At 44.9% G+C, this 14,425-nt stretch overlaps 1 protein-coding gene across 3 annotated transcripts in view; it reads left to right on the top strand.

Annotated features, from left to right (window-relative positions):
* The first annotated feature begins 8,197 nt into the window (after positions 1-8,197).
* Positions 8,198-14,425, top strand: part of LOC308334756 (1-phosphatidylinositol 4,5-bisphosphate phosphodiesterase beta-1-like) — a 206,411-nt gene continuing 200,183 nt past the window's right edge. For all 3 annotated transcript variants that reach the window (XR_013965916.1, XM_080791569.1, XM_080791570.1), the window contains exon 1: positions 8,198-8,604. Coding sequence is in view for 2 of the 3 variants with exons in the window: in XM_080791569.1 (XP_080647695.1) it covers positions 8,506-8,604 (99 nt within the window). In the remaining variant the exon portion in view is untranslated. The remainder of the gene's footprint in view (positions 8,605-14,425) is intronic.

The raw sequence follows: 14,425 nt of genomic DNA, 5'->3' as shown, positions 1-14,425 counted from the left end.
TGTCTCAGCGACACTCTGTAACCTGAGTTAAGGCGAGGTCAGGGGTCACTTATTGAACTTGAATTACACTGGGAGAGCCCCCCTTCTCTCCCTTCTCCCCCGGCAGGTTTGATTGTTTTCTCTCCCACTCTCTCTGTCTCTCCCAGAGACCTACCCAGTCCCTATGTAATGAGTATTTAATACACACCCTCCGACATGTTTACACTGCGTGTAACAGCATGGGCTGTGTGATCTTGCAACACTCTCAGACGTGTGTCTGAGTGTGTTTGTGCGTGCATTTGTGTGTTTAGTGTGTTTGTGTGTGTGTGTGTGTGTGTGTGTGTGTGTTTTGCGTGGGTGCCTGTCTGGGTGTACTGTAGATGGTGCGAGTGTGTTTGTGTGTGTTTGTGTGTTTGTGTGCGTGCGTGCATGCGTGCGTGTGCGTGCATTGCATGGTGTGTGAATGTGCTCACAGTTAAATCGACACTCAGGATTTTTATTGTGTATACGCGCTCCCTTTCATTCCAACTCCCACCCTGTACTTTCCTCATTTCTGAAGTCTGTAGCCTGAAGGCGAGAACACCTGCCCAGATCAGCCCCCCCCCCAACACCCCCTTTCAATCTGAGATAAGACAATAGCAGCGGTAGAGGTGTTTGGTTACGCAGTGACAGAAAAGAAAGAGACAGCGGGGGGGGGGGACGAAACGGTCAAACCTCATCTGTCTCGCCTCCCACAAGAATGCCACAGCGCTCCAGGTGTGAGAAATGTCACAAAATAACATGCGTTTTCACGTCGGCACACACCAGGGGAAGGCTTCTTTTCTTTTTCTGTTTTTCTTTTCTTTTCTTTTCTTTTTTTTTTTGCCTTAAACTCATAATTTGACCTCAACCGTATAGTCTCTGGGCCCCCGCTCTCTGCAAGCTGTTAAGTTTTTAACATATCGTTTTCCAGCGCACATGTTCCGTGTTATGTTAGTTACTATGGAGGAATTCGGGGCTGAATGGACAATGAAGTTACTGAACCTTGAGCGAAAGATTATACCTAATCGTAAGCAGAGGAGAGCTACCCGGGTGGGGGTCGGGTGGGGGGTTGGGGGGTGTTTGGGTGGGTTGAGCTGGGGCTGGTGGTTTTAAAGTTATGCCACGGCGCCCTCTGTTGGCGAAATGTGCAACTTGTTGTCGCGTGAAAGACCTTGAAACTCCCCAACATGAAAGGCCTCTGTCTTTTTATAGGCTCCAAAACCACATCCCTCGGGCCTTTGAAGAGCTCGTATTCGCTAAGTAGTAGTTAGGCCCTGCCAGTTCTTACTCACTGTTTTATAAGTATGAGTGGGAGAGGAGCGCTTTGAACTGCACCCATTTTGAATCCCTGGGCTGATGGCCTCATAACATACAGTAGTAAGTGCAACCGTGCTCTCATAAATAGCACGGATGCCTTTTGAGTGAGCATTGAGACTGAACGTGTTTCCCCCTCATATGCAGGTGGATGAGATGAGAACCCTTTGTTAAAATGTACAGTACGGTAACCTTAACTCAGAGAACGTACGTAAAGATTTGTACTCTTACAAAATGAATACATTTACAATGAGGATGTTACTGTTACTGGTCCAGTTTATCCCAAAATGTGGTACTGGCTGAGTTATACGAACAATGAAGATTCTACTGTGTATTCACTCAGTAAAGTGTAGTATATCTATATATTCATCTTGCTATAACTAATTAAAATAAGATTGATTTATTTCCCGTCATGCTTTCCAACACGTCGTGAAACACCCTAATTTTCAGAAATGTTAACTTGTTGAAGTATGAAGTAACAAAACATGTTATGACAATTACTCCCAGACCTGCGCAACATGCTGTTGTAATAAACTGAAGCAACCAAATATGTATTGCACATATCTACAGCTACAGCATAGCACCATATTCTTTACTGTGAGCTGTGACAATCTCTGCCTCAAATTTGGCACAATGGCATCCTAAGGTGCAATAGCAACAGATAACCACTAGGTGGGGCTAATAGATTACTTTTACTCAATGTTGTGCTGTTCACATAAGGACATTGCAGGCAACAGATACAGTAGTGTAATCAGGCCTTTTCTCAGTCCCGACTGGGCCCTGTAGGCTACCCCAATGGCCCATATACACTAGTATTCATATAGTTACTCATGCCCACAGCCCATATAAAGTCCAGATAACTGAAATAGACACCAAATTGGAGACTTCCACAGGTGCTGAGCAAAAATACATACAATGATGAAGAAAGGCAGTCTGTCTGTGGCTGAGTAGAAATTGTATTTGGAGTAACACTAACAACGTTTCGACCCATGTGGGTAAACCTAGATACAATTAGTTGACCGGTGTCCGACAACTTAAGGCTCTATTTTAGGTCAGCTAATTTTTCTCTTTCGCCAAACACCAAATCTCTTCACTGAAAAAAGCTGATCTACAAGCTCACAGCGCATCACATTTCCCCCAGAATAGTGATAGGTGGGTTAACAAGGTAGTGATAATGTGACTGCACTAAACCATGAAGCCTCCTTTAGATTCGTGTTGATATTCCATATAGACAACGAGCCCATGATATCTCTTGCTTCTTGACAGGAGAACAGGTGACTTGTTATAGTGTATGTAAGGGCTGGTGGTCCGCTGGTTAAAGAGTGTAAGTTATTGCGACCGTACAGTAGGTCACATTTACAATGAAACAGTATTAGGCTATAATAGGGCGAGGTCACTTCTCGCCCTCAGGGCGTCTTACTAGTATTGTTTTGTTAAAATAAGACTAGTGCTCAATTGCTTTATATTCCATTAGCAATCATTGCTATATAGATAGACTGTAGGTGATTGTGAAGTGAGATGTCACCAGTTTGGTGCAGTAAAATATTACCATACACGTTATACCAGTGATAGAATATGCTTGAATATGCTTAAAATGAAAAAGTGAACTGACCTACTAACAAATTTGTTTGGTGCAAGGTCAAAGTTCTGAGAAATGTATGTCACTACTAATGTCACGCAGCCCCTAGAGGCAGCTTCTGCAGCCAATGGGGTGCACACACCACGGTTTGAGAATCCCTGTACTAGTGTGTTGAGTAAAGCAGGAGACAGTACTTTCTTGTGCGTTTGGAGTGAGGAGCGCACGTACGCTTTCTATGTCTGCATGCATACATTCAAGATTCATACATTACTTATGGTATGTGACGTGTATGCCACCCAGCCCTAGCTCTGGGGTCCAAAATGGTATGATAAATGAGAGTTACCATGTGGGGGTCTCCGGGGGAGTCCCCGGGGGGTTCCCAGAACATCCAGACCCCCAGGAACGCGCCCAGGGGGCCCGGCCGATTCCGGCGAGCCGCCCCACGTCCGAAACGGTTCAGAAATGAGTACCGTGTGGGGGTCCCTCTACTGTACCCTCTACTACTGTACTGTACTGTAATGGCACACCAAAATCATCATATATACAGTTAATATGTGAGTGTGTGTTTGTGTGTGAGTTAGGTTGCGCACAAATGGTGAAAAACAACCATGCTATTTTCGTGCTCAGACCCAGGGACCCAGGCACCCACCCACCCAGCCAGCCAGCCAGCCACACACATAGCTCCCTAAGGGAAAGGTTGCACCACTCAAAAATGCACAGACAGACCTACGGATGTTTTTAGAGCTAATGTATGGGCCTTAACAGGGGTCTTCAGGTCAGGATACCAAGTTTATCCAATAAGAAGACAGGACTCATACAAGATTACTATCAGAATATAGAGCTTTAACTTACGGTATACGGTAAAACAAATGAATTCTGATACAACATGGTTTGGCAGAGTCCCTAATTCCCACCTGCGTGACAGTATGCTAAGTAGGCTGCTCAGAGGAACTTTGAATTGGCATTGATCATGAAAGCTCCAGAAGGCAGTCATTTGAGAGCACCTGCTCCTCATCATGTCCAGGACTCTCAGATAGCCTGCCATATTGAGCCATATCCTCTCCTGTCTTTTTTAATTTAACCCACGCACCAACACACATGCACACACACACACACACACATGCACACACACACACACACACACACACACACACACACAAACACACACACACACACACACACATGTACGCACGTACACACGCATGCACGCACACACGCACACACACACACACACACACACACACACACACACACACACACACACACACACACACACACTTTGCGATTTTAAGAATGCCATTTTTTGGGTGCAATTGTTAACCACAAGAGGTTCGGGCGCTACTCACATCAGTTGCACCGTCGAGCCGACTGATATGCCCATATACGGAGATCTCTGTAGGCTATTGTCAGTGTCCCTTTTATGCCCATATGAGATTCCTGAAGTCATCAGTAAATGCCCATATATGGCATGTTGATATGCCCATTATATGGAGCTGACTTATTTGTTTGCGCCTGATGCATGCCATGATGACACATTGAGGTCAGACAACACAGTCCTTTTGGAGGGGTGCTAGCCCCATCTACATTCGTCTACTCTTACACAAACCCATTGTAGAGAATTGTACGTCATAGTGTCTGAGCAAATAGGCATAGGTTCTATTTTACGTCATGATGATGCACAATGATCCTCCCTTAAGGCAATTGTGGAATATAGGAGGATAACCCTAAAGCTGAAAATAGCCGTGCGTTGTGAGCTTGTAGATCGTCACTGGCACGCAACTAAGTATAAATCAGGCATAACTGTAACCCCATGTTAACCCCTAAACCTAACCTCTAATCCTTCCTAAACCCAACCTCAATCTTTTGCTTCACTTAACTCACTGCCATTTCTCCTGAGAGGACCACCAGAACAGTGCCTCTCAATGAGAACAAGCACAGTAAAGTCCTGCAGTGTTCAGGGTAAAACAGGGTAAGAACACTCAGCTCATTTGGGTGGGTCGACGGGGGGCCCTGCATGGCCTCACTCAGCTCATTTGGGTGGGTCGACGGGGGGCCCTGCATGGCCTCACTCAGCTCATTTGGGTGGGTCGACGGGGGGCCCTGCATGGCCTCACTCAGCTCATTTGGGTGGGTCGACGGGGGGCCCTGCATGGCCTCACTCAGCTCATTTGGGTGGGTCGACGGGGGGCCCTGCATGGCCTCACTCAGCTCATTTGGGTGGGTCGACGGGGGGCCCTGCATGGCCTCACTCAGCTCATTTGGGTGGGTCGACGGGGGGCCCTGCATGGCCTCACTCAGCTCATTTGGGTTGGTCGACGGGGGGCCCTGCATGGCCTCACTCAGCTCATTTGGGTGGGTCGACGGGGGGCCCTGCATGGCCTCACTCAGCTCATTTGGGTGGGTCGACGGGGGGCCCTGCATGGCCTCACTCAGCTCATTTGGGTGGGTCGACGGGGGGCCCTGCATGGCCTCACTCAGCTCATTTGGGTGGGTCGACGGGAGGCCCTGCATGGCCTCACTCAGCTCATTTAGGTGGGTCGACGGGGGGCCCTGCATGGCCTCACTCAGCTCATTTGGGTGGGTCGACAGGGGGCCCTGCATGGCCTCACTCAGCTCATTTGGGTGGGTCGACGGGGGGCCCTGCATGGCCTCACTCAGCTCATTTGGGTGGGTCGACAGGGGGCCCTGCATGGCCTCACTCAGCTCATTTGGGTGGGTCGACGGGGGCCCTGCATGGCCTCACTCAGCTCATTTGGGTGGGTCGACGGGGGGCCCTGCATGGCCTCACTCAGCTCATTTGGGTGGGTCGACGGGGGGCCCTGCATGGCCTCACTCAGCTCATTTTCAATAAGTGCCTCGTACATTTTCGTCCATCATTTCTGTCTCATATATTTCTGATCCGTCTAGTCCTTTCAAAAAGAGACATAACACAATTTATCCGTTTAAATTCATAAACGTTACTGATTCTCTGAGTGGGGATAATGGGAAATGCTCAGTGTGAGTGCTTTGAGATGGATAAGGCTATTCGTTTTCGAAGAAGATGAAACTCGGGGCAGACGTCGAAGAGGAGGGACGGAATGGGAATAAAGTGAAGAGAAATGTGAGACAGTCTGTCAACGAGGAACAGTGACCTCACTCACAGCGTAAACAACTTTTGTTTCTCCAGCTTACAAGACAAATCGGCGGGACAGAATCAGATTCCTGGACAATTATTGCACTTGGCAAGGAAAGTCAATAAAGTCATTCCCAAAATGGATCTTTGATTCATCTGGAAAATGTTGTCTCTGATGAACATTGTTTTTGACCAAGGCAGACGTTACATGTTTCAATATTTTCTTTTTTGTCAAATATGTTTTTTATATCCCTCTCTGTCTCGCATTCTGCCACTCCTGCCATGCCAGTCATTGTTCTTTGGCCCTTTTTCCCGCTCGCATCCTGTTCCTCCCTCGATCTCTCAACCACTTCCTCCCCATCATTCCCTCACATCCCCCCCCCCCCCCCCCCCCCCCCATCCATCTCTCTCATCCATCATCTTTCCCTTTCCAGAGCTGTCATTCAATGCAACTGCCTGTACAAAGATTGGTCCCCCTGTCAATGCTTATCACAGTCAACAGGCAAACTCACAAAGGCTCCATTTGGGATGGACATGAAAGCTGTCTGTCAGAAACTGTACTGCATGGTTGAACTGAATGTTTGACATGTCCGCCGGTTGGCTCCGGCCTGTCAAACTGGCCGCAGACACAGAGACAGACGAACATGGAGGCATTTGTCCAAGAGTAGTCCTCTTTTTGGATACAGTAATGTCAGACTAAATTAAACTGTGTGCGGCACAAAGCCAAAGCCAGAGGGCTCCGTTTTTAATCTGTTCTTTTCACCGCAAGTCCGCAAAGTACAACTCAAAAAATAAACATAAACTCAGGAAAACAAAATACCTAAAAGGCCTGCTGTGACGCATGATTCTGTTCACTCACAGAACTTTGGACAGAAATACAGGGGCATATTGTGGCCCGGGGACATGGCATTAATGTCCGTTTAGAGAGAGAGAGAGAGAGAGAGAGAGAGAGAGAGAGATGGGCTGCTCTCTTTCAAGTCAGATCAGATCAAGGATTGGAGAGCCTTATATAAATATGTTTTAGAGATAGATCATATTTTCCCTTGCATGGTGACAGTCATAACAACTTACACAGATATGATCAGAACAGTGACATTTTGCACTTGTGTGAAGCAGATTCACAATGATGATGTTCAATCAGTGTCATTGCATGATTTTGTTTTTGTTCTCTCCAGACAATCACTTTACATTTTTTGTTACACAACACCTATATAAATACATGCATAGCCTATGTTTAATAATGTTTGTGCCCCTCATAATTTCAGGATTCTCAACCTTTTTAATTCCAATTAATTCCAGTCCAATTATGGTCTGTCATCCAGTATTCCTTTGAGAAGCCTATGGTAGGTATAGGGATAACTGAAACTATGGAGCCCATGGAGTGCATCATGCATGGCATGATCATGATGGTTATGTTGAAAATCACTGACTGGCCCTTGCCGTTTCACAATACAGTATACCGGTAGGCTAGTAATGCATTCAACATTGCATCTGCGTCCCACACTGGCCAACCAGACCGCCCTTTCCCAATCCCACCTACCTATGCTGTGTACTGTTTATTAGCCAGGCTAGTGTACTACATGTAGTAGTGTAGCAAGCAATCCGTTTTCACTGGCCTCTCTCGATCATTTACCTCAGTGGTTTTCAACCAGTGGTCCGGGGACTCCAGGTGGTCCCCAACTAAATGATGGAGTGTTGGTAACCAAATGGACCCTTATAGATGAGATGATAGATCTTTACTGTTGAGACAACTTGAGATTGTAAAATGAAACCAAATGGACCCGTTTACGGTTAGTTTACAAGAACTCTACACAATTAGAGAAAGTAAAATAATTGATTTTGACCAACCTGTTATCTCTCCTATGTAATGTACCATCTACCAACATCAAATACAGCATGGAACTGGACACCATATATGCAACAACAAAATATCCTTTCGTTTGGGAGTCTGAGAGTCAAAATCTCATGGTTGTCTGTGGATCAAATGCCGAATAAATAATGGACCTTTATTTGATAAGGTTGAAAACCACTGATTTACCTCATCCGCTGGGGGGCACTGGTGGCCAGCGAGCGTCGAACCCATCCATCCATCCCCGCAATTTGACCGTGTGTGTATTTTGTTGTTAAAACGTGAAGACAGTCCGCCGCTCCGTTCAGTTCAGTTCAGTTCAGCACCTCACCTCATCCAGACTGCCTCTCACTGCCTCTCCTCTCCCCTCCGCTCTGGCTGCGTCGCGGAGCCCCGAGCCTGCATGTCGCTGCCTTTCAGTTCAAGTGCGTCTGGAGAGCTCCAACACCACCGACCGAGACGAGAGGGCATGAGACAAGACTGGCTGGCTCGAGTACACGCTTAATAACCGGTTATCCTGTTGTCGTTAAGAGAGAAAACAAACGGCAACAAGTAATTTATTGACTTGTAGACACGTTGGAAAGGGGATATATAAGGAAGGACAGAGGAAGACATTGACCGTTGTTCCAGACCAGAGAAGTAGATGAGCCAATGGCAGGAGCGCAGCCTGGAGTTCACGCACTGCAGCTGAAGCCTGTGTCCGTCCCGGAGAGCCTGAGCAAGGGCAACAAATTTATGAAATGGGATGACGTGAGTACACTACAGACACTGTGGAATAATATAAATAAATATAAAGTGCATGACTGCATGTAGCGTGATGTGACTGACTGACAGAGCGGTCCTGTCATGACTCATGAATCATGATACAACGACCGACCAAGACCCAAACGGGGTGTTTAATTGAGGCATGCTTTCTGACCATAGAACTGGGTTTCTGACTGACTGTCTGTTTTTCTTTCTTTCTACTCCCAGTCGACACAATGCATACATATTACACAACAACCTGCTCATGCTACTGTCTAACGCTATCCTCTAGAATGGACTGCTAGGCTGCCACATGCCATGGCATGTCAGTGAGGGCGAAAAAGAGAAAGTACCCGGTAGGCTAAAACAAAAGACAGTACATAATGAGTTCCGTGTTTTTGTTTACGTTTTCCGTTTTTTACGCGCGCGCCCATGCACGCGTATGCGCCCACGCGTGCGTGCACTGCGAGCGAGAGAGAGCAGCACATTGAATTAAAATAAATCAAACATTTTAAACTTGGGTTGTTGTCTTTCCCTGCTGCCCTGCCTCCTTCTGGGAACGCGTTCAATCAATTGGCCGTAATTAATTAAGTAAAAAACGCAACACAGGAATCCTAATAGCTTTGAAGCAGAGTTGAACACCATGCCTTTATTGTGATCATCAGTCTCTCCACTGCTGGCAGCCTGCAGCCATGAGATGACCTTGATTGAAATTGATTGCTCACTGCTGTTGGGTAGGCTTATTATTATTGGGCTATTAAGATACACATAGGCCCACAGCTGTGCAAATCACCTCTGCTGCTCACTATTAAGCTATTATATTTATTTTATTTGAATGACTGTGCACAGTTCTGCAGTCTGCACCCCGCCTTCCCCATCCTTGCCTCATGTAATGTGAACAGTATAGGATCTGGTATTATGATTCCCTGCCAATCGCGGCCTATGTAGAAATAAAGGTCCTCTCTGATTTCTGTGAAACAAAGAAGACTTCTGTGCCCACCTGTTCTTCACCTTGATTGAGCTGTGCTGGCTATTTGAAACAAGCCAAGGTTGTGTGTGTGTGTGTGTGTGTGTGTGTGTGTGTGTGTCTGTCATGATTTTGGGGGGTCCCCAGATGAGAGTAAAGTGACAATTTAAGGACTTTTAAGACCTACATAATGCCTTAAAATGCAAAGAAAACGACCATTACTGCATCAAAGATAATCAACAAACTATACTACAAAGATCACAACTGCGTGAAGTGAGGGGTGCTAATATATAGTAATAAGTCTAACTCAGGTTGCTATGATTAGGTGATGTAATGGTGATGTAAAACAAACTGTGTCAAAACAAACATTAAATTATCTTTATTGTTAATGGCATAAATGTTTGTGTTAGGTTACAAGATGATGTAAATTGTCCCTTCAATGGCGTTTTTAAAACAAACATTAAACCTGTATATAGTACTCAAAAACTAGTCAAACATTGGCCCAAATTGTCAATGAGAAAGAGGCAAACATTTTGAAAACAGCTGGAACCGAGCTAGAACCAAACTAAATGTAACGTCTCAACTCCTACAATTCCAAGTGCTTGTCTGATTATTTGGGGGGGGGGGGGGGGGGGGGGGGGGTCACTGCTTGAAGAAACCACTCCATCAACATATGGAATTAATTCTGTATTGGCCATATATAGAGCGTGTCACGAGGCATGACGGACTGACAGGTTTTTCAGGTTTTCATAGTAAACTGCGACCTACTGTCGCAACAAAACAATACGGTACGATAATTGGTGATTGGTGATTGTGGTAGTGTGCAGGTGACTGGTGACATGTAAACAGTCTTATTTTGGTTGCCGCAGATGGTGCAGAACATGGCACAGATGTGAGTGGGCGTGATCTTAAACGCGCACACACGCACTGCTACATTACATTACTCATCAATCTTTCATGGAGGTGATAGTGAGAGATCCTGAGTACTTAAGTTGTAATTAAACCGAGCAATATACTGTATGGGTATGTTGTGTGATGGGGGAGTGAGATGTGTGTGTGTGTGTGTGTGTGTGTGTGTGTGTGTGTGTGTGTGTGTGTGTGTGTGTGTGTGTGTGTGTGTGTGTGTTTCCTTTCTGTGTGCAGTGATCCATCGGTGTTGGTAGCTCTCATGTGGTGTGTGTGCGGGCCTATCTCTAGGCCCCGATGCCAACCAGACCTTTCCTGCCTGCCATGGACATTTACACACACACACACACACACACACACACGCACACGCACACGCACACGCACACGCACACGCACACACACACACCAATACTTTCTCTGTTTTATTTCTTTATACAGTCCTTCCTTCCTTCTTTCCTCTTCCTATGAATCCATGGAAAGAACTAGAGAGAGAGAGGGAGGGAGGGGGCACAGTAGACAGAATAACAGTCACTGAGACATTGTGGTTGAATGATGTTGTTTTTCTGCCCGTCATAGTTTTCTGTCTCGCTCAAATGTGTCAGACCAGTACCAGGGCTTGACATTAACTTTTTGATGCTCTTGTCCTTCGGACAAGTACATTTCCCATTCACTTGTCCGGCCACAAAAGTTACTTATCCGAAGCACAAGCACACAGAAATACATTTTAAATCAATTATCTGCAAGTTAGTTTTGGTGAATACATGTTTGAATATTAGATGAATATTCTTGGTTTAGCTCTCGAATGTCTGTCTTATCTTATATGTCATGTATTCCAAATACACAGCCATCGATCGGTTAGCAGACTGGTTACCCATTTTCCCTGCGTATACACAGTGAAAGCCTCATGTGTTCATTTAACTCTTGAGAGTGTACAAATGTAACCAAATGGACCCGTAAGGTAGTGGTTTTCAAAGTGGGGTCTGGGGACCCCCAGGGGTTTCCAAGGGGTCCCCAGCAAAATTTGTATAACAATATATTAGCAAGCTACAGTGGTGACATTTTAGGATGGCTTGTTGTCTGGCGGTTTGGCTGAGGTGGACTGCTGTAGGCTTCTGTGCACTTGAGTGTTTTGTTTGTTGCCCAGAATCAGATGGGGGTCAGCGGCCAAATAGATATCAATTTGCGGGTCAGAGTTACAAATCTATAAATTAACCCTCAGGATTTTATTGTGTACATTACTGCTGCATTCTGGGCAGAAGGTGCAGAACAAATCATTGTGTTTACACAACCCCTGATTTCGATTTGATGAAGCCTGTGCGCCGATTTTAATTAGATAATTATATCCGCTTAATTGGACAAGGAAGTTCACACATCGGAGGAATTTGACTTAATTGGCGGAATGCTCACAGAGAATAAATTGGACATGCATAAGTCATGAGGTTAGAAGCGTGATAGAGATTTACGAGATTGAAAATAAGACATTAAATACAAGATGGGAGGTAATGTGTTTTATTTTTTTACATAGGCTATGTAAGAGGCTTAGAATACGTGTGATTTCTTTGGGTGTTATTTAAATAAGGAAACATATTGATAATTGTACTTCATGACATTACGAGTAATCCATGTTTATTAAAACCAGACTGAGTGTGTACAGAAGTGTGGCTTCTCTAGCATATTCAGGTAGTTTTGTAACCACTCCGCTCGTGGTAAGTCTACCGATTGGATTGTTATGGCATAGTTCATATAGTTGCAAGAATGCATAACATTTATATTTTATTTTTAATTATATTTTTAGCAATATATTTCTGATGATCCTAAGCCCCTCCCGCCTACACACACGCTTTTTATAAAGTTGTTTATTTTCTAACCTCATGCAGTGACACTTATTTTGCATGTTTGAATCATCATTTGTTTGTTTTACCCTTCAAAGTAAAACGTTCAATATATATAATATTGAACTTTTCTACCATTTATGAGCTTTTGCACTCTGGATGGGTGCACTGTGCACACAGTACTATTAGACTGTTTACACATTTTATTGTTGGTGTGACATTTATAGCATGTCTGCATAACTGAAGCTCTAAAGTAGGCCACAACGAACGCGGGCAAAGTGGTTTATGGCTAAGTGATTTTCGTGATTTATGAAGTTGCCTCTTCGAGTTCGAATTATCATTTGTTTATTTTACCCATCCATGTGAAACTTGAACTTGGTATGCCACCTTTATTCTCTGCTGCGTGTTTTTGCAGCCTGGGATGAATGGTGGCAACAGCTGCAATGACACTTCTCTTCAGCTGTTTCTCTGTTGTTTGATATTTATATGAAATAGTATTTCAAAGATATTCGTTGATGTATTGAGCAAAGGTACAGACATTACAGCATAATATGTTTTAAGTTAACATTTAATAAACATTTCCCATGCATGGAACACACACACACACACACACACACACACACTAGTGGCACACTGGTGGAGAAACATCCTGATGGTTTCACACCGCAGAATAACAGCATATCACGGCTCGGCTGCTATCAAGGTCATACTGTAGCTTCTCACATCCACTATCAAAGGGTCAGACCGGTGCAAAGCGGACTCTCACAAGTTGTTTGATCGTATACAACAGTAGTTCTCAAACCTTTTTTTGCCAAGGACCCCCACATTGGTGTGTACTTGACCGCGGACCCCCATCTGAAAATGCTTTGTGCCAGGGACCCCCAGAAGGGAAGATTTGTGTTAAACAAAATTCGAAATTATTTAAAATGAGCAGTATGAGCTTGCAGTCTGAATAGCCAATGTATAAATGGATAAAGTGGTTAAACGTATTGTGATGCTATATTGCCTACCTTTGCTGGGGACACCTATGCAATCTCATTTTGTGAAGAATCGTGCAGCACTAGTTGGCTGTCTAATTCATTTTAGTTACTCTTATGTTTACATTTTTGAGTGGTGCAACCACTCCAAGGAACAGCAATGTCCGTGTTCACCTATGTGACTATGTCCGTGTTAACCTATGTGACTATGAGCACCAGTATGACTATGAGTACCAGTAGGGGCGCTGTTGTGCCAGAAACAGAGAGAGATAGTGCTACACTGTTGCCTGCTAATGAGAGAGGGAGAGAGACAATGAGAGAGAGGGGGGGGGGGGGAGTTGCACCACTCAGTTCACACGGGTGTGATTTTTTTAAATGCTAAATGAGAATCGTGTGAGAATCGTGATCTCAATTCTTGTGGAGGAAAATGGAGATTCACATTTGAGCAAGAATCGTGCAGCACTACCCGGACCCACTTTGAGAACCAATGCTATACAGAACCATAGGAAATGGATCCCTCCCAGAGCGGTGGAAATGACTTGTGTCATGGAGAAGATATTAGTTACAGCAGAGAGAGGCAGCACTGCATTTAGCATTGGCATGTAGCCAGTCTCAGCCTGCAAATGCTGGAGAAATACTATAGGCTGATATGAACCCTTCATTATGTCTAATAATCACACACACATCATTCCTCTGCCTTCACCTGACTGTCTGCTGCTAGTGCTACAATTAAAAATATATATAATTGAGGCATTCAGACACCTTTATCCAGAGCGAATTACAGTAACCAAGGTAGATACACACAGAGAGACTGAGACAGTGTAGTGCCGTTGCAATCTAGGATCATAGGTAAACCAGAATCAGTCTAAATCAAAAGACAATCTGTACATTTGTAACTATGGGATTCCACGTAAACAAATCAACCTGGGATATGTAGCGGAAGGTTTTCGCTTCACTAGCGGGGATGCTGCCGGCTCATTCCTCTCACTTTTGCCCTGACGTTTGCAGGTGATGTTTAATGGTACTACTTTGCATGTAATAAATTATGGGAGAAACTAAGAACGTCAGTACTCGCAGTACTCTATTTGCCACTGGAGGAATGCTAGCCGTGGTTTTTGGGAAGTAGAATAGCCTCATTACAATTT

The sequence above is a fragment of the Protomyctophum bolini genome (assembly GCF_963924005.1).
Source record: "Protomyctophum bolini genome assembly, chromosome: 19".
NCBI classification, from domain to species: domain Eukaryota; kingdom Metazoa; phylum Chordata; class Actinopteri; order Myctophiformes; family Myctophidae; genus Protomyctophum; species Protomyctophum bolini.
Note: the sequence above shows the minus strand (reverse complement) of the source record. Positions and strands in the feature narration are given on the sequence as shown.